The sequence below is a fragment of the Trachypithecus francoisi genome, unplaced genomic scaffold, assembly GCF_009764315.1.
Source record: "Trachypithecus francoisi isolate TF-2019V2 unplaced genomic scaffold, Tfra_2.0 Lachesis_group5, whole genome shotgun sequence".
In the NCBI taxonomy this organism is placed as follows: Eukaryota; Metazoa; Chordata; class Mammalia; order Primates; family Cercopithecidae; genus Trachypithecus; species Trachypithecus francoisi.
The window spans coordinates 109,071,263-109,096,569 of NW_022681470.1; the positions used below are offsets into that span (position 1 = coordinate 109,071,263).

Below are 25,307 nucleotides of genomic sequence, written 5' to 3' on the forward strand. Positions count from 1 at the left end.
TTTTGCGTTTTTATGAAAGCATCATTATGTAGCTATGAGTAATTAAATCATTGGTCATTGGTAATCAACATAACTTTCAGCCCTCCTCCCCTCCATGGAGGTTGAGGGGTGTGCCTGCAAGTCCCAGCTCTCTAATCAAGGTTTAGTCTTTCCTGTGACCAGCCCTCAATCCTGAAGCTATCCAGGAGCCCCCAACCATCAGTCAACTCATTAACATATAAAAAGACACATCACTTCGGAGGTTCCAAGGATTTTAGAAGTTGTATGCCACCAGGAAATGGGGAAGAAGACCAAATATATATTTCACAGTAGCACACACAACTGTCAGAGCCGTTTGAACCAGAAATAACCATGAAAATGGGCAACCAGCACCCTTGGGGCTGCTCCGTCTATGGAGTAGCTATTCTCTTATTCCTTTACTTTCCTAAAAACTGGCTTTCAGTTTACTCTGTGGACTTGCCTCAAATTCTTTCTTGCGCAGGATCCAAGAATCCTCTGTTGGGGTCTGGATCTGGACCCCTCTTTGGTTAACACAATCACCACTTATATATCAAGTTCCAAATCATTTTCATCACCCCAAAAGAAAACTCCATACCCATTAAGCAGTCATTCCCTTTCTCCCTATCCCTAGCTCCCCCGCAACCACTAATCTGCTTTCTGTCTCTATGGATTTACCTATCTTGGGTATTTCATAAAATGAAATTGTTACTGGAAAGGGGTCCTGATCCAAAGCCCAAGAGAGGGTTCTTGGATCTCGTGCAAGAAATAATTCAGGGTAGGCCGGGCGCGGTGGCTCACGCCTGTAATCCCAGCACTCTGGGAGGCCAAGGTGGGTGGATCACGAGGTCAGGAGATCGAGACCATTCTAGCTAACACAGTGAAACCCCATCTCTACTAAAAAATACAAAAAATTAGCCAGACATAGTGGCGGGCACCTGTAGTCCCAGCTACTCGAGAGGCTGAGGCAGGAGAGTGGCGTGAACCCGGGAGGCGCAGCTTGCAGTGAGCCGAGATCGTGGCACTGCACTCCAGCACTCCAGCCTGGGTGACAGAGCAAGACTCCGTCTCAAAAAAAAAAAAAAGAATTCAGGGCAAGTCCACAGAGTAAAGTGAAAGCAAGTTTATTTAAAAAGTAAAGGAATAAAAGAATGGCTACTTCATAGACAGAGCCCTGAGGGCTGCTGGTTGCCCATTTTTATGGTTATTTCTGATTATATGCTAAACAAGAGGTGGATTATTCATGCCTCCCTTTTTTGGACCATATAGGGTAACTTCCTGAGGTTGCTATAGCATTTGTAAACTGTCCTGGCGCTGGTGGGAGTGTAGTAGTGAGGATGACCAGAGGTCACTCTCATGGCCATCTTGGTTTTAGTGGGTTTTGGCTGGCTTCTTTACTCCAAGCTTTTTTATCAGGAAGGTCTTTATGACCTGTATCTTATGCTGACCTCCTACCTCATCCTGTGACTTAGAATGCCTAACCGTCTGGGAATGCACCTTAGTAGGTTTCAGTCTTATTTTACCCAGTCCCTATTCAAGATGGAATTGTCTGGTTCAAATGCCTCTGACAAAATCACACATACAATTTTGAACCTTTAGTGTCTGGCTTTCACTTACCATTTTCTTTTTTTTTTTTTTGAGATGGAGTCTCGCTGTGTCGCCCGGGCTGGAGTGCAGTGGCCGGATCTCAGCTCACTGCAAGCTCCGCCTCCCGGGTTTACGCCATTCTCCTGCCTCAGCCTCCCGAGTAGCTGGGACTACAGGTGCCCGCCACCTCGCCCGGCTAGTTTTTTTTTGTATTTTTTAGTAGTGACGGGATTTCACCATGTTAGCCAGGATGGTCTCGATCTCCTGACCTCGTGATCCGCCCGTCTCGGCCTCCCAAAGTGCTGGGATTACAGGCTTGAGCTACCGCGCCCGGCCTCACTTACCATTTTCTTAAGGTTTATCCACGTTGTGGGATTTATTAGTACTTCATTCCCTTTTATAGCTGCATAATAGATTTGTTTATCCATGCATCCATTGATGGACATGTGAATTGTTTCCAACTTTCGGCTACTGTGACTAGCGCTGCTATACAAGTATTTGTTTGAATATCTGTTTTATTTTGGTAATATACCTACTAGTGATATAGGCGTTAAGAAGAAATTATTTAGGCAGATAAGCTACCGGAGTCCTTGGTAAGGTTTTCCTTTTAATGAAAAACAGCCCCCAAATAATATTCTTTTGTAACAAAGAACAGCCTGTAAAATCAAGCTGCAAACATAGACAAGCAAGCTGGATGCTTGCACGGGTGAATGCCGGCAGTTGTGCCAATAGGAAAAGGCTACCTGGGACTAGGCATGTTCAAAATGGCAGCTTCATTGTCCCTTCTCTTTGCTAGCCACATGTACAGTAAGGAGCAGGCAACATGGTGCCAGCCAAGCAAAGAGCCATTTGCAGAATAAGATTAGGGTAGGGAAGCCAGCTTACCCAGCGCATGATGTAAACATCACACTTGGTCCAACTAATCTTTGGACCCTATGTAAATCAGGCACTGCCTCCTTAAGCCTGTCTATAAAATCTGGTACACTCTGCCGTGGGCCAGAATTCTCATTGGAGAGCTCCTCTCTCTCATGAAAGAGATTTTCTCCTTTCTCTTTCTTTTGCCTGTTAAATCTCCTCTCCTAAACTCGCTCCTTGTGTGTATCTGTGTCCTTAATCTTCTTGGCACTAGACGAGGAACCTCAGGTATTTACCCCAGGAAACGACGCTGCTTCAGTAGCAGAATTGCTACATCATATAGTAATTCTTTAACTTTTTGAGGAACCACCAAACTGTTTTCCATAGTAGCTGCCCTATTTTACATCCCCATCAGCAAAGTATGAAGTTTGAATTTTTCCACCAATACTTTTTTCCTTAAAAAAATTTTTTTTTTTTTTTTTTTTTTTTTTTGAGACGGAGTCTCGCTCTGTCGCCCAGGCTGGAGTGCAGTGGCCGGATCTCAGCTCACTGCAAGCTCCGCCTCCCGGGTTCACGCCATTCTCCTGCCTCAGCCTCCGAGTAGCTGGGACTACAGGCGCCCGCCACCTCGCCCGGCTAGTTTTTTGTATTTTTTAGTAGAGACGGGGTTTCACAGTGTTAGCCAGGATGGTCTCGATCTCCTGACCTCGTGATCCGCCCGCCTCGGCCTCCCAAAGTGCTGGGATTACAGGCTTGAGCCACCGCGCCCGGCCTAAAAAAATTTTTTCTGTAGGCATACTAGTGTAACTGAAATGTGGGTAAGTTGCTCCCACATGCTGAATCCAACTGACAAGAGTAAGACCTGATACAAAGAAAGTGATTTATTCCAAAGTCAGCTTAGGGGAAGAGGCGTAGGCCTCCTGCCTTTACATGTGCTGCTTCCCTTTTGGAGCAGAAAGCAGGCACTTTTAAAAGGCAGGAGAGGAAACAACGAAGGTGGGAGTCCACATGTTAGCTTGGTGCCTTACCAATGCAGTGGTTGAGCTGGTGACTGCTGGCAGCTTTGTGGGCAGGCTGTTGTCTTGAGGTCACCTCCTAAAAGGTGAGAGTTCTGTAGCGGGCATGCTTTGGTTTGTAAATTGACTGTTAACTCTTGAGGAGTTAGATGAACTTGCCCTGTAGGGAGTGTCTGGTAAAAAAGGCTATACTTGCATTTCTAAAGGGCTAAGTAGGACCTGGGGAACCAGGAGAATGAGAAGAGAGGGAAAAAAAATAATTAAACTATCTCTTAGGAAAATGAGAGTACTTAGTTACACTAGTGGATATGAAGTGGTATCTCCATGTGGCTTTATTTCTCTAATGACTAATGATTCTGAGCATTTTTTCATGTGCTTGTTAGCTATTTGTATATGTTCTTTGAGGCAATGTCTATTAACATAATTTGCCCATTTGAAAAATTGAGTTGTCTTTTTGTTGTTGAGATGTAAGAGTTCTTTATATATTCTGTTTTTTTTTTTTTTTTTTTTGAGACGGAGTCTCCCTCTGTCGTGCAGACTGGAGTGCAGTGGCATGATCTCAGCACACAGCAGCCTCCTCCACCCCACCCGGCTAATTTTTGTATTTTTATAGAGATAGGGTTTCACCATGTTGGCCAGGCTGGTCTCAAACTCCTGACCTTAGGTGATCCACCAGCCTGGGCATCCCAAAATGCTAGGACTACAGGTGTGAGCCACTGCACTTGGCCTATTCTGCATATTACACCCTTATCAGATACACCGTTTATAAATCTTTGTCCCATCCTGTACTTTGTCTTTTCACAGTGTTGATCATACCCATCTACACACAAAAGCTTTTAATCTCGGCCGGGCGCGGTGGCTCAAGCCTGTAATCCCAGCACTTTGGGAGGCCGAGACGGGCGGATCACGAGGTCAGGAGATCGAGACCATCCTGGCTAACAAGGTGAAACCCCGTCTCTACTAAAAGATACAAAAAACTAGCCGGGCGAGGTGGCAGGCGCCTGTAGTCCCAGCTACTCCAGAGCTGAGGCAGGAGAATGGTGTAAACCCGGGAGGCGGAGCTTGGCAGTGAGCTGAGATCCGCCACTGCACTCCAGCCTGGAGACAAAGCCAGACTCTGTCTCAAAAAAAAAAAAAAAAGAGCTTTTAATCTTGATAAAGTCCAATTTATTCACTTTTTCTTTTGGTGTGCCTCCTGATATTGTATCTAGGAATCTATTATCAATTTTAGGTAATAAAGATTATCTAGCTGGGCACGATGATTCATGCCTGTAATCCCAGCACTTTGGGAGGCCAAGGTGGGCAGATTACGAGGTCAAGAGATCGAGACCATCCTGACTAACATGGTGAAACCCCGTCTCTACTGAAAAAATACAAAAAACTAGCCAGGCGAGGTGGCGGGCGCCTGTAGTCCCAGCCACTCAGGAGGCTGAGACAGGAGAATGGCGTGTACCAGGGGGCTGAGCTTGCAATGAGCGGAGATTACGCCACTGCACTCCAGCCCTGGCGATGGAGCGAGACTCCGTCTCAAAAAAAAAAAAAAAAAAAAAGAGATTATCTGTATATTTTCTTCTAAGAGTTTTACAGTTTAGCTCTGTTATTGATGAATTTTGAGTCAATTTCATGCAACTTCATTCTTCTGCATCTGGATACCCAGTTGCCCCACCACCATTTGTTTTATTTTTTTTATTTTATTTTTATTTATTTATTTATTTATTTATTTATTTTGAGATAGAGTCGCCCAGGCTGGAGAGCAATGGCATGATCTTGGCTCACTGCAACGTCTACCTCCCAAGTTCAAGTGATTCTCCCTGCTTCAGCCTCCTGAGTAGCTGAGATGACAGGTGTCTGCCACCATGCCAGGCTAGTTTTTGTATTTTTAGTAGAGACGGGATTTCACCATGTTGGCCAGGCTGGTCTCGAACTCCTGACCTCGTGATCCTCCCACCTTGGACTCCTAAAGTACTGGGATTACAGGCGTGAGCCACTGCGCTTGGCCTATTTTTTTATTTTTTGAGACGGAGTCTCGCTCTGTCACCCAGGCTAGAGTGCAGTGGCATGATCTCAGCTCACTGCAACATCCGCCTCCCAGGTCCAAGTAATTCTCCCGCCTTAGGCTTTTGAGTAGCTGGGACTACAGGCGCATGCCATCATGACCGGCTGATTTTTGTATTTTTAGTAGAGACAGGGTTTCACTATGTTGGCCAGGCTGGCCTTGAATTTCTGACCTCAGGAGATCCACCCGCCTCAGCCTCCCAAAGTGTTGGGATTACAGACATGAGCCACCGCGCCCAGCCTCATCCTCCAACCTCTACCCTTCTTCAATCTCTTGTGAGAATTGAAGGGGACTTGCACCCTTTGATAGCTCAGCTGGCAGAGCGGAGGACTGTAGACTGCAGAGAACTGAGGGGGAGGGTAAGTGAGGGGGTGAGTCCTGGAAGGGAGGAAGACAGGAGGGAAGGGCAGGGTTCTGTCAAGCAGTAAGTGCTCAACAGATGTTGGTTAATTTGTGCCTGACTCAGTCTCCCCCAAAAACTTGCAAGCTCTTTGAAGGCAGGGGCCTTGCCTCATACTTTTTCAGTATTTCTCAAAAGTTCTGGACATCAGAGACACTCCATGGTTTTCTGATCACTTCAACACACACATTGGTTATCCGGTCAAAGCGGCTATTACGATAAAAACAGGCTCTGGGGTGACTTCAATGCTGGCCGCTGACAAGCTGGGCCGTCTGGAAGTTACTACACCTCTCTGAGCCTCGGGTCTCTTATTTACAAAATGTTCACGGCAGCGCCCACTTCACGGGGCTGTGAGGATTACAGAGGCTAATCCGGGTGAGGCGCATCAGCCCCAGCGCCGCCTGCCACGATTCTCTCCGGCCCCACACACGCATCGTCCATAGGCGTCCGGCCCCTGCGTTCCGGCTTCTCCACGTGGCCACGGTGCACACCTCAACCCACCGGCCAATCTCCCCACCCTCTTACCTGCTCTTCTTTCCCGACTCGTCTTTAATACCCACCAGGCGCCAACCGCCGCGGGCCTGGCTCTGTGGTGGCAAGTTGCATGGGTTCTCCCTTCAGGGCCTCCCCATGAGCCTACGAGGTCGGTTCTGTTACTGTCGCCACTTCAGACGGAGGAAACAGGCCCGGAGGGGTGGGGAACTTCCCGAGGTCACTGAACTGGTGTCAGGCCCGGATTGGAATCCACACATCCCAGCCCGTGCCCGGCTCCACAGCGCCGGCCCCCGGCGTCTTCCCGGGTGCCAGCGGCACCCGCATCCATTCAAACGCTGCCCAGTCCCCGCTCCTCAGTCGCTTCCCGCTACTCCGCGCGCTCGTCTCCCCCCACCCGTCAGGGTCAGGCCTCTAGGTGACTTTTCCTTTTTTCTGGCAGAAACTGAGAGGTGAGACCGACGTTTAAGTGCTGGACGCGTGCAGGTGGCCGCGACGCTCCCGGGAGACACGCGGGGGGAGAACGAGTCTGTGCGCGCGGCTATGAGAAGCCCGGACCAAGCTTTCCACGCGCTTGTTTGGGGGAGCAGGGGGCACGAGGGCCGACTGCGTCCCCATTGCGCAGGCTCGGCCGGGGGCGCGTTATCAGGCTGCAGAGCGGTCCCTTCAATTGCAGTCAGGTGAGCTCTACGGCGTGGGGACCGCATGGTGCCGAGAGCGCAGCCCCGCCCCGCCCCGCCACGCACGCGCTCGGCGCCGTGCTTGATGGTTAGTTGGGTAACAGCCTGAGGTGCCCTAGTTGCCCGGTGTGGTCAGAGGGACCCTCGCGGGAGGGGAGACCACGTCTCCGGGGCGTGGGAGGCGGCCTCACTGAGGGCTTAGTGGTAGTAGGCAGCTGCGTGACCTCGGAGCGCGGCATTGGTGGAGGGGCGGCCGGGTGTTGTGGCCACCGGCTCCAGGAGAGGAATGTGGCCAGGTGACCTGGGGTAATCACTTCATCCTCACAGGAAGTGCTTTTTTTTGGCTGGAATAATAGTGACTGAGCTGTAAAAACAAATGCCCCTGCCTTCCAGGATCTCTGGGCAAGATATACCCCCTTGGGAGATGACTGGGGCTGGGACGAGGTGAGGTTTGCTTTGGGGATTGTGGCGTGCCACCTGTAACCTTCTAATCTTTAAACTCTATTTGTTCCTTTTCCTTTAATTAAACCTGACAAATAATTCTCCCCAGTTCGTGATTCCCGTTACCCAAGGCTTTGCTCTGCCCATAGAAATTCTCTTCTAATTCCTTCCCGACTGCTTTGTAGTATGTGAACCTTGTATTATTTTTGTTTGCTGTCTCCTCTAACAGATTGTAAGTTTCTTTTCTTTCTTTTTTTTTTTTTAGACAGAGTTTCGGTCTTGTTGCCCAGGCTGCAGTGCAGTGGAGCCATCTTGGCTCACTGCAACCTCTGCCTCCTGGTTCAGGTGATTCTCCTGCCTCAGGCTCCCAAGTAGCTGGGATTACAGGTGTCTGCCATCACGCGCAGCTAATTTTTTGTAGTTTTAGTAGAGATGGGGTTTACACCATGTTGGCCAGGCTGGGCTCGAACTCCTGACCTCAGGTGATTCACCCTCTTCGGCCTCCCAAAGTGCTCGATTACAGTTGTGAGCTACCGCACCCGGCCCAAGATTGTAAGTTTCTTTTTTTTTTTTTTTTTTTTTTGAGGCGGAGTCTCGCTCTGTCGCCCGGACTGGAGTGCAGTGGCCGGATCTCAGCTCACTGCAAGCTCCGCCTCCCGGGTTCATGCCATTCTCCTGCCTCAGCCTCCCGAGTAGCTGGGACTACAGGCGCCCGCCACTTCGCCCGGCTAGTTTTTGTATTTTTAGTAGAGAGGGGGTTTCACCGTGTTAGCCAGGATGGTCTCGATCTCCTGACCTCGTGATCCGCCCGTCTCGGCCTCCCAAAGTGCTGGGATTACAGGCTTGAGCCACCGCGCCCGGCCCGATTGTAAGTTTCTTTAAGGTAGTGACCGTCATTGTAGTTTCCATAACTACATAGTTAATACATGGTTAAATACAAGTAACAGTGGGCATCTTCAGTTAATTTCGGGGTAATTATTGTGACCTGTGGAGTACCCTTCCTATGTGGTCGCAGTCAGTCGCATCAGTCATGTTACTTAAATTATCGCCAAACTTTGTCTTCAGTAACTCACTTTAAGATGCAGGCCTGGCCGGGCACGGTGGCTCAAGCCTGTAATCCCAGCACTTTGGGAGGCCGAGACGGGTGGATCACGAGGTCAGGAGATCGAGACCACCCTGGCTAACACTGTGAAACCCCGTCTCTACTAAAAACACAAAAACTAGCTGGGCGAGGTGGCAGGCGCCTGTAGTCCCAGCTACTCGGGAGGCTGAGGCAGGAGAATGGCGTAAACCCGGGAGGCGGAGCTTGCAGTGAGCTGAGATCCGGCCACTGCACTCCAGCCGGGCGACAGAGCCAGACTCCGCCTCAAAAAAAAAAAAAAAAAAAAAAAAAAAAGATGCAGGCCTTTGGCTGGGTGCGGTGGCTCACACCTGTAATCCCAGCACTTTGGGAGGCCGAGGCAGGCAGATCATGAGGTCAAGAGTTGAGAACATCCTGGCTAACAGGGTGAAACCCCCTCTCTACTAAAAATACAAAAAATTAGTCAGGCGTGGTGGCGGGCGCCTGTAGTCCGAGCTACTTGGGAGGCTGAGGCAGGAGAATGGCATGAACCTGGAAGGTGGAAGTTGTGGTGAGCCGAGATCACGCCACTGCACTGCAGCCTGGGCGACAGAGTGAGACTCCATCTCAGAAAAAAAAAAGATTCAGGCCTTTGTCGCGCCAATTTCAGCAACCCATGTAGAGGTCAATGAATGTCAGATTTGGAATACCTGCTCTGCAAATTAGAAATGCAAAAACTTACCTTCCTCTTTTGTGATTGGACGGTGTTGCTATTTGTGGTTTGTCCTGTAGAAAACTAAACAGGCAGCCAGGAGCGGTGGCTCAAGTCTGTAATCCCAGCACTTTGGGAGGCTGAAATGGGCAGATCACAAGGTCAGGAGATCCAGACCATCCTGGCTAACACGGTGAAACCCCATCTCTACTAAAAAACATACAAAAAATTAGCCGAACGTGGTGGCGGGCGCCTGTAGTCCCAGCTACTCGGGAGGCTGAGGCAGGAGAATGGCATAAACCTGGGAGGTGGAGCTTGCAGTGAGCTGAGACCTGGCCACTGCACTCCAGCCTGGGCAACAGAGCGAGACTCCATCTCAAAAAAAAAAAAAAAGAAAACTAAACAGGCCTGGCGTGGTGGCTCATGCCTGTAATCCCAGCACTTTGTGAGGCCGAGGCAGGTGGATTACTTCAGGTCAGGAGTTCGAGAGCAGCTTGAACAACATGGTGAAACTCCGTCTCTACTAAAAACACAAAAATTAGCCAGGCGTGGTGGCTCACGCCTTTAATCCCAGCTATCCCAGCTACTTGGGAGGCTGAGGCAGGAGAATCACTTGAAACCTGGAGGGTGGAGGTTGCAGTAAGCCAAGATGGCACCACACACTCCAGCCTGGGCGACTCCGTCTCAAAAAATACATAAATAATAAGAAAGAAAACAGGGAACAGAGCCAGGCATGGTAGCTCATGCCTGTAGTCCCAGCATTTTGGGAGGCCGAGGCGGGTGGATCACTTGAGGTCAGGAGAGACCAGCCTGGCCAACATGGTGAAACCCCATCTCTACTAAAAATACAAAAATTAGCTGGTCATGGTGGCATGGGCCTGTAGTCCCAGCTACCCAGGAGGCTGAGGCAGCAGAATCGCTGGAACCAGTGAGGCAGAGGCTGCTGTGAGCTGAGATCAGGCCATTGCACTCCAGCCTGGGTGACAGAGCAAGACTCTGTCTCAAGAAAACAAAAACAAAAACAGAGAACAGAAATGTGAAGTAAACAACTTACTAACAATTTTTGGAAAGATAAATTCGATTGTTGCAGTTATTGTAAATGTACTGTAAAGGATGTGATTTTTATTTTAATGACTATGTTCTAGGGTTTATATTGTCAGCATTTAAGCATTTGTGTAAATATTCTAAGATGAATAAACCTTAATTTTTATTTTTTTACTCTTTATTTAGAGAAAAATGTAACATGCATGCCCTGGGGATTTCTATTTAATTCTAGAACCCAGATTGTTTCCTTTAAACTGATATGGCCGGGCGCTGTGGGTCAAGCCTGTAATCCCAGCACTTTGGGAGGCCGAGACGGGCGGATCATGAGGTCAGGAGATCGAGACCATCCTGGCTAACACGGTGAAACCCCGTCACTACTAAAAATACAAAAACTAGCTGGGCGAGGTGGCGGGCGCCTGTAGTCCCAGCTACTCGGGAGGCTGAGGCAGGAGAATGGCGTAAACCCGGGAGGCGGAACTTGCAGTGAGCTGAGATCTGGCCACTGCACTCCAGTCCGGGCGACAGAGCGAGACTCCGCCTCAAAAAAAAAAGAAAAAGAAAAACAAATAAACTGATATTATGCTTTTTTTTTTTTTTTTTTTTTTTTTTTTTGTCGCCCAGGCTAGAGTGCAGTGGCCGGATCTCAGCTCACTGCAAGCTCCGCCTCCCGGGTTTACGCCATTCTTCTGCCTCAGCCTCGCCAGTAGCTGGGACTACAGGCGCCCGCCACCTCGCCCGGCTAGTTTTGTGTGTGTGTGTGTGTGTGTGTGTGTGTGTGTGTTTTTAGTAGAGACGGGGTTTCGCCGTGTTAGTCAGGATGGTCTCCATCTCCTGACCTCGTGATCCGCCCGTCTGGGCCTCCCAAAGTGCTGGGATTACAGACTTGAGCCATCGCGCCCGGCCTATGCTTCTATAATTCAAATGGAACATTTAGAAATGCTACATAAGTAACCTTTAGTTTCAAACGTTGGTATCGTTTTCAAAAGTTACTTTACAAATCCTCAGTTTCATATGTACTCTGAATTTAAAATGATCTCTCCTGAAATAAGAATGGGTACCTCTGGCCAGGCACGGCGGCTCACGCCTGTAATCCCAGCACTTTGGGAGGCCGAGGCAGGCAGATCACAAAGTGAAGAGATAGAGACCATCCTGGCCAACATTGTGAAACATCGTCTCTACTAAAAATACAAAATTAGTTGGGCCTGGTGGCTCACGTCTGTAGTCTCAGCTACTCAGGAGGCTGAGGCAGGAGAATTGCTTGAACCCCGGAGGCGGAGGTTGCAGTGAGCTGAGACTGCAGCACTGTACTCCAACCTGGCGACAGAGTGAGACTTCGTCTCCAAAAAAAAAGGAATGGGTGCCTCAGGACTTCTTTCACAACTCTATTACACAAATCTTCTCTCTCGGTACAAAAGAAAGGCTAACTCACTCATTCCAGTTCAAAACCTTTGGGGAGGGCCGGGCACAGTGGCTCACGCCTGTAATCCCAGCATTTTGGGAGGCCGAGGCCGGCGGATCACGAGGTCAGGAGATGGAGACCATCCTGGCTAACACGGTGAAACCCATCTCTACTAAAAAAATACAAAAAAAACATTTAACTGGCGTGGTGGCGGGTGCCTGTAGTCTTAGCTACCTAGGAGGTTGAGGCAGGAGAATGGCGTGAACCCGGGAGGCGTAGCTTGCAGTGAGCCGAGATCGCGCCACTGCACTCCAGCCTGGGCGACACAGAGAGACTCCGCCTCAAAAAAACAAAACAAAACAACAACAACAAAAAAAACTAAACAAAACCTTTGGGTAGAAAATGTTTAGCTCTGGAGAGAAAAATATTGAAGGAGACAAACTTATTTCACCTAAGCATCAAACTTCTACCTTTTATGTATGTGATTACTTTCTATCATGCTTAGAATTGGAAAGTGACTGTTATAACAGAAATGTTTATCAACTCACTGCTTTGAATGCAAATGAGTTCAGACCTTTTGAAGACTGGCCAGTAAGTGGCCCTTTTCCATAAACCAAGTGAGCAAAGCACTGAGGTCTTGACAAAGATATATTTAAAGCACTCATAACACAACATACAATATGCCGGAAATCATATCTTTGCAACTATTAAACAGCACATTTTAGTAAGCAATGTGTAAGGGGATATATATATATATATATTCCAAAGTTATTTTGGGACAAAACAGTGTAAGACCACAGACTTGGCCGGGCGCGGTGGCTCAAGCCTGTAATCCCAGCACTTTGGGAGGCCAAGACAGGCGGATCACGAGGTCAGGAGATTGAGACTATCCTGGCTAACACGGTGAAACCCCGTCTCTACTACAAAATACAAAAAACTAGCCGGGCGAGGTGGCAGACGTCTGTAGTCCCAGCTACTCGGGAGGCTGAGGCAGGAGAATGGCGTAAACCCGGGAGGAGGAGCTTGCAGTGAGCTGAGATCCGGCCACTGAACTCCAGCCTGGGGGACAGAGCGAGACTCCGTCTCAAAAAAAAAAAAAAAGACCACAGACTTGTGAGTCACTTTAACACACATTTAGTTCTCTTGAATATAAATCTGAGATGTTAGATTAAAAGACAATAGAATAGTATGGCCAGGTGCGGTGACTCACACCTGTAATCTCAGCACTTTGGGAGGCCAAGGCGGGTGGACAGCCTGAGGTAAGGAGTTCGAGACCAGCCTGGCCGTGGTGAAACCCCATCTTTACTAAAAATACAAAAAGTTGGGCATAGTGGTGAGCGCCTGAGGCAGGAGAATCACTTGAACCCAGGAGGCAGAGGTTACAGTGAGCCGAGATCGCACCACTGCACTCCAGCTGGGCGAGAGAGTCAGATTCCATCTCAAAAAAAAAAAAGAGTAGTATAAATGAGGACTTTATGTAATCCACTGAAAAATAAGTTGATTTTTAATCTTTAGGTATAAATGTCTCTCTAAGTATTCAGGATACATTATAAATCTGGTTTTAAAATAGATTTTTTTTTTTTTTTTTTTGAGACGGAGTCTTGCTCTGTGGCCAGGGCTGGAGTGCAGTGGCCGGCTCTCAACTCACTGCAAGCTCTGCCTCCCGGGTTCCCGCCATTCTCCTGCCTCAGCCTCCGAGTAGCTGGGACTACAGGCGCCCGCCACGTCGCCTGGCTAGATTTTTGTATTTTTTGGTAGAGACGGGGTTTCACCGTGTTAGCCAGGATGATCTTGATATCCTGACCTCGTGATCCGCCTGTCTCGGCCTCCCAAAGTGCTGGGATTACAGGCGTGAGCCACCGTGCCCGGCTTAAAATAGATTTAAATCTGTAACGGGTTTTAAAATTATTTCAATAAATCAGGCACTCTAGAACATAGTGAGGAGGTGCAACAATTATGTAATAATTTTTTTGGGGGGGGGATGGAGTTTCACTCTTGTTGCCCCAGGCTGGAGTGCAATGGCATGATCTCAGCTCACTGCAACCTCTGCCTCCTGGGTTCGAGAGATTCTCCTGCCTCAGCTTCCCGAGTAGCTGGGATTATAGGTGCCCACCACAATGCCTGGCTAATTTTTTGTATTTTTGGTAGAAACAGGGTTTCACCGTGTTTGCCAGGCTGGTCTCGAACTCCTGACCTCAGGTTATCCACCGGCCTGGGCCTCCCAAAGTGCTGAGATTTCAAGGGTGAGCCACTGTTCCCAGCCATAGTGATTTCTTTCTTTCTTTCTTTTTTTTTTGAGACGGAGTCTCGCTCTGTCACCCAGGCTGGAGTGCAGTGGCCGAATCTCAGCTTACTGCAAGCTCCGCCTCCCGAGTTTACGCCATTCTCCTACCTCAGCCTCCCGAGTAGCTGGGACCACAGACGCCCGCCACCTCGCCCGGCTACTTTTTTTTGTATTTTTTAGTAGAGACGGGGTTTCACCGTGTTAGCCAGGATGGTCTCGATCTCCCGACCTCGTGATCCGCCCGTCTCAGCCTTCCGAAGTGCTGGGATTACAGGCTTGAATCACTGCGCCCGGCCCATAATGATTTCTTTTTTTTTTTTTTTGAGACGGAGTCTCGCTCTGTCACCCAGGCTGGAGTGCTGTGGCCAGATCTCAGCTCACTGCAAGCTCCGCCTCCCGGGTTCACGCCATTCTCCTGCCTCAGCCTCCCAGGTAGCTGGGACTACAGGCGCCGCCACCTCGCCCGGCTAGTTTTTTTGTAGTTTTTAGTAGAGACGGGGTTTCACCGTGTTAGCCAGGATGGTCTCGATCTCCTGACCTCGCGATCCGCCCGTCTCGGCCTCCCAAAGTGCTAGGATTACAGGCTTGAGCCACCGCGCCCGGCCCCATAATGATTTCTTAATATTCCAAGGAGACAAAGAGTTTTTCAGATATAGAAAGAAATTAGTTTTTCTAGTGTTAATTCCTAAGAGTTTCTTCTTCTTTTTTTTTTTGAGGCGGAGTGTCGCTCTGTCGCCCGGGCTGGAGTGCAGTGGCCGGATCCTGGCTCACTGCAAGCTCCGTCTTCCGGGTTCACGCCATTCTCCTGCCTCAGCCTCCCGGGTAGCTGGGACTACAGGCGCCCGCCACCTCGCCTGGCTAATTTTTTGTATTTTTTAGTAGAGACGGGGTTTCACCGTGTTAGCCAGGATGGTCTCGATCTCCTGACCTTGTGATCCGCCCGTCTCGGCCTCCCAAAGTGCTGGGATTACAGGCTTGAGCCACCGCGCCCGGCCAAGAGTTTATTCTTCTGTATAGACAATACTATTCTCAGTTTCCAGTGTCTTTTCTTTTTCTTTTCTTTTCTTTTTTTGTTTTGAGACAGGGTCTCACTCTGTCGCCCAGGCTGGAGTGCAGTGGCCCGATCTCAGCTCACTGCAACCTCTGCCTCCCGAGGTCAAGCAATTCTCCTGCCTCAGCCTCCCAAGTAGCTGGGATTACAGGTGCCCGCCACCATACCTGGCTAATTTTTGTAATTTTAGTAGAAACAGGGTTTTACCATGTTGGCCAGGCTGGTCTCCAATTCCTGACCGCAGGTAATCTGCCCGTCTAGGTCTCTCAAAGTGCTGTGGTTATAGGTATGAGCCACCGCACCTGGCTACTGTCAGTTTCATATACTTGCTATTTTTTTTTTTTTGTTTCTTTTTGAGACAGTGTCTCACTCTGTTGCTCAGGTTGAATTATAACAGTGTGATCTCGGCTCACTAAAACCTCTGCCTCCCTGGTTCAAGTGATTCTCCTGCTTCAGCCTCCCAAGTAGCCAGGATTACAGGTGCATGCCACCATGCCTGGCTCCTTTTTTGTGTTTTTAGTAGAGATGGGGTTTCGCTATGTTGGCCAGACTGGGCTCGACTCCTGGCCTCAAGTATCCGCCTGCCTCAGCCTCCCAAAGTGCTGGGATTACAGGCGTCAGTCACTATGCTCCACGTATTTTATAAATAACTTCTACAGGAAAAAATTTCTGGATGGTTCCCCAGATATATCCAACTACATCTTCTTCCATGCTTATAACATCTGCAAAATATGGTAAATCCAGGTCCAGATTCTTATGATCAAGGGGCTTCATAATCTCCTCCTCCAGATACTTTCTGAGGTTGATCATATTCATAACCATTCCTGTAACTGGATCAATCCCTCCATATACTATAACTACAACTTTATAATCATGTTCATGGACATTTGCATTATTGCAGTTTGAATGCAGACACATTGTTACTGTTTGACTGTTCCCTTGCTACTCAGAGATTTGCTGTGCCTGCCGGTGGCTTAGTGCTGAAGGAGTGGAGGCTGCACACTGGCACTTGGTGTCTTCTAATACCATCCTCTAGCACCTCTCTCCACCCATAGCAGGGCTGGGCTGGGGTCTGTCAGGCCTCTGAGCCCAAGCTAAGCCATCGTATTCCCAGTGACCTGCACATATACATCCAGATGGCCTGAAGCAACTGAAGATCCACAGAAGTGAAAATAGCTTAACCGATGAGGTTCTACCATTGTGATTTGTTTCTACCCCACCCTAACTGATCAGTGTTCTTTATAATCTCCCCCACCCTTGAGAATGTACTTTGTGAGGCCGGGCGCGGTGGCTCAAGCCTGTAATCCCAGCACTTTGGGAGGCCGAGACGGGCGGATCACGAGGTCAGGAGATCGAGACCATCCTGGCTAACACGGTGAAACCCCGTCTCTACTAAAAATACAAAAAACTAGCTGGGCGAGGTGGCGGGCGCCTGTAGTCCAGCTGCTCGGGAGGCTGAGGCAGGAGAATGGCGTGAACCCGGGAGGCGGAGCTTGCAGTGAGCTGAGATCCGGCCACTGCACTCCAGTCCGGGCGACAGAGCGAGACACCGCCTCAAAAAAAAAAAAAAAAAAAAAAAAAAGAATGTACTTTGTGAGATCCACCCCCTGCCCCCAAAACATCGCTCTTAACTCCACCGCCTATCCCAAAACCTGTAAGAACTCATGATAATCCCACCACCCTTGCTGACTCTTTTTTCAGATTCAGCCCACCTGCATCCAGGTGAAATAAACAGCCTTGTTGCTCACACAAAGCCTGTTTGATGATCTCTTCACACGGACGAGTGAAACAGGGTCATCTAGTATTTTACTTGACTTTTTTTCCTGCCCCCCACCCCCAGCTCCTTCACGCCCAAAGTGAATCTTATAAAAGCCTGTAGTTGTGAAAGAAAATTAAGATTTGGTAGCCCTACCCAAAAAGACCCTAGGCAAAGGATATTATAGCATATGACACAACTTTCCAGTAAATAAAAGAAACCAAGCTAGGTTCCAGGTTCCTTCATCAGAACCAACTAGTGTCAGCAGAGTCCTTTACCAAAGATGACTTATACTTTGGGAGATTGGGGCCCAGATTGGAGAAACTTTTTTTTTTTTTTTTTGAGACATAGTCTTGCTCTGTCGCCAGGCTGGAGTGCAGTAGCACAATCTCGGCTCACTGCAACTTCTGCCTCCTGGGTTCAACCAATTCTCCTGTCTCAGCCTCCAGAGTAGCTGGGACTACAGGTGCACACCACCAAGCCCAGCTAATTTTTGTATTTTTAGTAGAGACGAGGTTTCACCATGTTGGCCAGGATGGTCTCGATCTCTTGACTTTGTGATCCACCCACCTTGGCCTCCCAAAGTGCTGGGATTACAGGTGTGAGCCACCGCGCCCAGCCCCAGATTGGGGAAACTTTGAAATAGCTTCTACATTGATCATAACTATTGCAGGGGAAATGGAAGATACTTATTCTCTCAAGGACTTTTGATTATCTCTGCTTGTCTGCTCCATCAATGAGTGAGTGGCAATGGGTGGAAAATTGTATTTCTAAGTACTTCATGGCATAATCTTACTCATTCTGATGAATAATCAAAATAATCAGGCGAAGACAGAAAGGTGGAAGACAGGGAAACGAACTAGGAAGCTGTTGCATTAAACTGTAGGAAATGGTGACCCGATCTCATGTAGTGGTTGTGAGAGTGGAGGGGAGGATAGGTTCAGGAGCTATTCATGTTGGTCAGATATGGGGCATGAAGGCAAATGACAGAAGGATGGCTCTCAGCTTCTGGTTTGGCCAGTGATTTGAGCTGGTGATCGAATCATCACATAAATGGTAATGATGCCACTGAAACAGATGTGATCTGGGTGTAGAGAGTATTAATTTAGAAGGGTATGTGTGAGATGCATTTTTTTTTTTTTTTTTTTTTTTTTGAGACGGAGTCTTGCTCTTTCGCCCGGCTGGAGTGCAGTGGCCGGATCTCAGCTCACTGCAAGCTCCGCCTCCCGGTTTACGCCATTCTCCTGCCTCAGCCTCCGAGTAGCTGGGACTACAGGCGCCCGCCACCTCGCCCGGCTAGTTTTTTGTATTTTTAATAGAGACGGGGTTTCACCGTGTTAGCCAGGATGGTCTCGATCTCCTGACCTCGTGATCTGCCCGTCTCGGCCTCCCAAAGTGCTGGGATTACAGGCTTGAGCCACCGCGCCCGGCGCATGTTTTTGTTTTTTTTTGTTTTGAGATGGAGTCTCACTCTGTCGCCAGGCTGGAGTGCAGTGGCACGATCTCGGCTCACTGCAACCTCCACCTCCTGGGTTCAAGCGATTCTCCTGCCTCAGCCTCCCGAGTAGCTGGGACTACAGACGCGCGCCACCACACCTGGCTAATTTTTGTATTTTTAGTAGAGACAGGGTTTTGCCATGTTGGCCAGGCTGGTCTCAAACTCCTGACCTCAGGTGATTTACCCACCTCGGCCTTCCTAAGTACTGGGATTACAGGCTTTACCAGTTCTTTAGGTATTCCTTAACCCAGTCAAGTGAACTCCTGTAATTAATCTTCATGCTTGCTAAAGGTCTAGAGATACAGTATTATAAAAAGTTCCTGGCCAGGCATGGTGGCTCACACCTGTAATCCCAGCACTTTGGGAGGCTGAGGCGGGCGGATCACCTGAGGTCAGGAGTTCAAGACCAGCCTTACCAACATGCAGAAACTGCATCTATACTAAAAATACAAAAATTAGCTGGGTGTGGTGGTGCATGCCTGTAATCCCAGTTAGTTGGGAGGCTGAGGCAGGAGAACTGCTTGAGCCCAGGAGACAGAGGTTGCAATGAGCTGAGATTGCGCCATTGTACTCCAGCCTGGGCAACAAGAGTGAAACTCTGTCTCAAAAAAAAAAAAAAAATGGTTTCTGCTTTAGGCCGGGCACAGTGGTTCATGCCTGTAATCCCAGCACTTTGGGAGGCCGAGGCAGGCAGATCATCTGAGATCAGGAGTTCCAGACCAGCCTGGCTAACATGGTGAAAACCCGTTTCTACTAAAAATACAAAAAATTAGCCTGGCGTGGTGGCACGCACCTGTAATCCCAGCCACTCGGGAGCCTGAGGCAGAGGTTGCAGTGAGCCGAGTTCACACCATTGTACTCCAGCTTGGGCAACAAGAGCGAAATTCCATCTCAAAAAAAATAAGGTCCTGCTTTAATGCACCATATTTTTTTCGTGAGGGAGACTGAGAACAAAAAGAGGAAACATAGCCTAGCGTAAAGAGCACAGACTTGGGAGATGTCTGATTAGGTTTGAATTTCTGCTCCACCACATCCTGAGCAAGCTGCTTAACGTTTCTGTTCCTCAATTTCACCTAATCTTTTTTTTTTTTTTTTTTTGAGAAGAAGTCTCGTCCTCTCCCCTAGACTAGAGTGCAATGGTGCGATCTTGGCTCATTGCAACCTCCGCCTCCCAGAAATGATTCTCCTGCCTCAGCCTCCCGAGTAGCTGGGATTTCAGATACCTGTCACCACACCCAGCTAATTTTTGTAGTTTTAGTAGAGACAGGGTTTCACCATGTTGGCCAGGCTGGTCTCAAACTCCTGACATTGTGATCTGCCCGCCTCAGCCTCCCAAAGTGCTGGGATTACAGGCATGAGCCACCACACCCAGCCTCCCCTACTCTTAATTTGGGAAGAGTAATAGTACTTTTTTTATATGGTTGTTGAAATTATTAAATTAGTTAATCAAGTAAATTGCTTAATCTAATTCATGCCTCACAGAAAGCACTATATGAGTGTTTACGCTCATTTAGATAATCTTTTAGATAGGTGCTATGGAGAAAGATAAATTAACGTATGGAGTGGGAAGTCAGAGGTTGACATTTGATCCAGGATGGCCCTGAAAAGCCTCCCTGATAATGTAAACATTTGACTTGAAGTGATACCTGGGTAAACAAACACTCCAGGCAGACCTAACTCCTTTAGGGTTGAGAAACCCTAAAGAACATACTTGACATCCTCAAACAATAGTAAGAAGGCCATTGTAGTTGGAATAATATGATCCAGGAGGGATAAATGCAGGAGATGAAGTCAGGGCAAATTATGTAGACCCTTTGTAGCACTTTAAAACTTTAGCTTTACATTCTATCCACTAGATCCCAGGCTTCAGGAGTAAGCATGCAAATTAGATCCTGCCAATCAAAGCTTACACAGTGATTAGCCTTGAGTGAACCAAGTACTTACTCAAAGCTAGTTATATTCCCAGTATGTTCATTCTGGTAATTCTGTTGCCCGGAAAGAAGCTGGAATTGTTATAGGAGAGTGTGTAAAGTTGGAGTTACTAGCAATTCTTGCACCAGTGAATTGAGGGCATGTCTGAAAGTGGAACCAACACAGAAGAAAGTAGAACCAATATTATTTGGTCCTTATATTCAACTGTGCCTAAAACCAGAACCCCACTTTAGATTTCTCAGTTACATGAGCCAAACGCATTTTCTTTTTCCTTTTGAGACAAGGTCTCACTCTATTGCCCAGGCTGGAGTGCAGTGGCATGATCACAGCTTACTGCAGCCACAATTTCCTGAGCTCAAGCCACCTTCACACCTCAACTTCCTGAACTCAAGCCACCCTCCCACCTCAGCCTCCTGAGCAGCTGGCACTACAGGCTTGCCACCACACCCGGCTAATTTTTTGATTTTTTTTTTTTTGTAGAAGCAGTATCTGACTGTGTTGCCCAGGCTGGTCTTGAACTCCTGGTCTCAAATGATTCTCCTGCTTTGGCCTCCTAAAGTGCTGGGATTACGGGTGTGAGCCACTGTACCTGGCCTACATTTTCTTTTTTTTTTTTTTTTTTTTGAGGTGGAGTCTCGCTCTGTCGCCCGGACTGGAGTGCAGTGGCCGGATCTCAGCTCACTGCAAGCTCCGCCTCCCGGGTTTATGCCATTCTCCTGCCTCAGCCTCCCGAGTAGCTGGGACTACAGGCGCCCGCCACCTCGCCCGGCTAGTTTTTGTATTTTTAGTAGAGACGGGGTTTCACCGTGTTAGCCAGGATGGTCTCGATCTCCTGACCTCGTGATCCGCCCGTCTCGGCCTCCCGAAGTGCTGGGATTACAGGCTTGAGCCACCGCGCCCGGCCTGCATTTTCTTTTTATTCAAGTCAGGTCAAGTTATGTTTTGGGTCACGTGCCAACCTTTGTTAAGACAAAGTAGGCAGAAGAAATGGAGTCACTGAATCAAAATAGAAAGGAGTAAATGTCCTGCATGAGAGGAAGAAAATCCAGAAAAAAGTAAAGGGAAGAAAGCATTCAAGAATGCATTTTCAATAATTTGAACACTGGATGATGAAACGAAGGAATGCTAAAGTAAGGACACAAGAAGCTTATGAAAGTATTTGGTACAAAATAGATAAAAAATTGTATCTAGTGGTATGTATACACAGTGGAATACTATTTTGCCTTAAAAAATGGAAATCCTGCACTTTGGGAGGCCAAGGCAGGTGGATCACAAGGTCAAGAGATCTAGACAATCCTGGCTAACATGATGAAACCCCGTCTCTACTAAAAATACAAAAATTAGACAGGTACGGTGGCGGGCACCTGTAGTCGCAGCTACTCAGGAGGCTGAGGTAGGAAAATGGTGTGAACCCAGGAGGCGGAGCTTGCAGGGAGCTGAGATCACACCACTGCACTCTGGCCTGGGCGACAGAGTGAGACTGCGTCTCAAGGAAAAAAAGGAAATCCTGTTATTTGTGACAACATGGATGAACCTGGAGGACATTGTGTTAAGTAAAATAAACGAGGCAAAGAAACACAAATACTACATGATCTCACTTATATGTAGAATCTAAAAAAGTATAACTCATAGAAACAGAGAATAGTGATGGTCAAGGGCTGAGGGTGAAGAAGGGGAGAATGGGGAGATGTTGGTCAAAGGGTACATATCTTTTTTTCTTTTTTGAGATGGAATCTCACTCTGTTGCTCGAGTGCAGTGGCGTGATCTCAGCTTACTGCAACCTCTGCCGCCTGGGTTCAGGCAATTCTCCTGCCTCAGCTTTCTGAGTAGCTGGGATTACAGGCACCTGCCACCACACCTGGCTAATTTTTATAGTTTTAGTAGAGATGGGGTTTCACCATCTTGGCCAGGCTGGTCTTGAACTCCTGACCTCGTGATCCACCCGCCTAGGCCTCACAAAGTTCTGGGATTATAGGCATGAGCCCCCGCACCCTGCCAGGATACAACATTTCAGTTAGGAGGAATAAGTTTAAGAGATCTGTTGTATAACATGGCGACTATAGTCAATAAAAACATATACCTGATAATTGCCAAGAGAATAGATTATAAATGTTCTCACCCCAAAGTAATAAAAGTATGCGAGGTAATGCATATGTTTATTAGCTTGATTTAGCCATTCCACCATGTATATGTTGTAGCTGAGCAAGTCAGAGAGAAATGCCACACTTTGAGATGAATTCAGGAGTCCTTTATTAGCCAGCGACTGAGAGACGGCTAACGCACGAAATTCTCTCCGCCCGAAGAAGGGGCTAGATTTTCTTTTTCTTTTTTCTTTTTTTTTTTTTTTAGACGGAGTCTCGCTCTGTCGCCCAAGCTGGAGTGCAGTGGCCGGATCTCAGCTCACTGCAAGCTCCGCCTCCCAGGTTTACGCCATTCTCCTGCCTCAGCCTCCCGAGTAGCTGGGACTACAGGCGCCTGCCACCTCGCCCGGCTAGATTTTTGTATTTTTAGTAGAGACGGGGTTTCACCGTGTTAGCCAGGATGGTCTCGATCTGCTGACCTCATGATCCGCCCGTCTCGGCCTCCCAAAGTGCTGGGATTACAGGCTTGAGCCACCGCGCCCGGCCTTAGATTTTCTTTCTTTTTTTTTTTTTTTTTTTGAGACGGAGTCTTGCTCTGCCACCCAGGCTGGAGTGCAGTGGCCAGAGCTCAGCTCACTGCAAGCTCCGCCTCCCGGGTTTACGCCATTCTCCTGCCTCAGCCTCCCAAGTAGCTGGGACTACAGGCGCCCGCCTCGTCCCCCGGCTAGTTTTTTTTTTGTATTTTTTAGTAGAGACGGGGTTTCACGGTATTAGCCAGGATGGTCTCGATCTCCTGACCTCGTGATCCGCCCGTCTCGGCCTCCCAAAGTGCTGGGATTACAGGCTTGAGCCACCGCGCCCGGCCTTAGATTTTCTTTTATACTTTGGTTTAGAGAGGGGAAGGAGATTCTAGCTGTAGCAATCTTACAGAAGAGAAACTGATACAAAGGTTAAAAAGACAAATGGTTACAGGAAAACAAACAGTTTCAGGTGCAGGGGCTTTAAATTCATCACAAAGTGATAGGTGAGGGGGCTCTGGGCGTTATCTACCAGACAAACATGGGGGCTTTATGGTACCATCTCCGAGTAAATTGCTGGGAACTGCAATTATAAGTGTGAGCCACTGCACCTGGCCAATATATACAATTTTTATTTGTCAATTAAAAAAAAAAACACCAGTAAATGTAATGTGTTTCTCTGAGTTTTGTGAGCTGTTTTAGCAAATTATTGAACTTGACAAGTAGCACAATCATTGGATCAGGGTCACAGGAACCCCCAATTTATAGCCAGTTGATCTTAGAAGCCCAAGTGGCAGCCTGGTACTTGAAAATAGCATCTGCAGTGAAAACAGTCTTGTGGGACTGAGCCTTTAAGCCTGTGCAGTCTGACATAAACTCTGGGTAGTTAGTGGCAGAACTGAACTGAATTGTAGTGACACCCACTTGGTGTCTGGAGAGTTGGAGAACCAGTTGTCAGAAGTGTTGTGAGCAAAAACAGTTCAGAGTAGCCTTCTGTGTCTGGCTGCTTTCACACAGCATCATGTTTTAGGATTCATCTGTGTTGTTGCTTTTTATTACTGAATTGTATTCCTTTGTATGGACGAATTATAATTTGTATATCCAATCACCAGTTGATGAACAGTTGAGTTTTCCCATCTTTTGTTTATTATGAATAAAGCTGCCATAAACATTCACATAGAGATCTTTTTATAGACGTGTGGTTTCACTTCTCTTGCGTAAATGGCTAGGATTGGGATTGCTGGTCATATGGCAAATGCATGTTTAACTTTATTTTATTTTATTGAGTATTTAGCAAAACTATAGTCTCTTTTTATTGTGTAAACAGATAACAAGATAAAATAACTATATAACTCAGAACTTTAAAGTGTCTCATGTTTATGCTAGACATATTGTATTTTCAGAAAATGCATGCTTTCTAAACTGTGTTAAGAAAAATCCTTAAAACTATTCAATCAAATCAGGCCAATTATACATCTTCTTGACAATTTTCTTCCAATAATAATGTGTATCTAAAAGACACTAAATGTCTTATCTTGGAAAGAATTCCCCTCTTATTTCATCTGGCTTACTCTTACTCTTACTGTCTTTTAGGTCTCGAATGTTGACTTCTTCCAGAGGCCTTCCCCAAATCCAGATTATATGCCCTAGTTATATACTCCTGATACCACTTTCTACTTCCACTAACAAAGCATTTAAATACACTGTATTGCAACTGTCTAGAGGTCAAAAATAAAATTAGAACAGCCTCAAACTGGTAGAGAAATCAACCCTTCAGATTAGGCTGCAGTTGTAAACAAGGAGGATGGGCAGAGGTAGGAGGGCCATAAGTGAGAAACTTCCTTGTGAAGTAAAAGGCTTTGCAAAGGCTTCTCAAAGAAGTGAGACAGCCAAACAAGACAGTAAGACTGACTGTATGCTGTGACTTACACTGATCCGTTCACTTTTATAATAATATATATGATGGTTTAAAAATTAGATGAGTCAATTTAAGAAAAAGGGTAGTACACACTTTATTTTAAAGATTCACAAACTGGATAAACCTCACCTGTCATAGGATCAAAGAGCTGATTAGCTTCTAAGTCTGTGAAAGTACTACTACAGGCAAGGCATTTGAAGGAAGCCCGGTTGGTCGAATCTCTCTCATTGGTCTCAATACTCCTTCTCATGTGATCCAATTTATATTTTACCATATTAACAAGAGTACAATAATTGATGAAGTAGTAGTTATGGCGAGTGGTTTTCTTGTCTGCAGCAGTCTCTACCCTCATTCTGCATTTGATAAACTTGTCTCCCTTTAAATTATTCAAAACTGATCGAAGTTGCTTCCGATCAAACTTGAGCAGCTCCAGCATAGCCTCCTTTTTCACACAGGGATTCCTGATCAAGATATCCCAGGCCAAGGCATGCTCAATGCCATAAAATCCCTGGATCACATACTTGGCTAA

The 25,307-nt window shown here is 47.4% G+C and overlaps 1 protein-coding gene and 1 pseudogene across 1 annotated transcript; one reads left to right on the top strand and one right to left on the bottom strand.

Annotated features, from left to right (window-relative positions):
- The first annotated feature begins 6,440 nt into the window (after positions 1–6,440).
- On the top strand, positions 6,441–7,087 carry LOC117074153 (annotated as a pseudogene).
- Positions 7,088–15,698: 8,611 nt separating this feature from the next.
- Positions 15,699–15,992, bottom strand: PTS (6-pyruvoyltetrahydropterin synthase). Its single transcript, XM_033195369.1, has one exon. It carries the CDS (start codon positions 15,990–15,992, stop codon positions 15,699–15,701), a length of 294 nt encoding a protein of 97 aa, XP_033051260.1.
- Positions 15,993–25,307: the final 9,315 nt, after the last annotated feature.

Bases quoted from the DNA above. Each gene is read 5' to 3' on its own strand.
- PTS (XM_033195369.1), bottom strand. From the start codon at position 15,992: ATGTGTCTGCATTCAAACTGCAATAATGCAAATGTCCATGAACATGAT.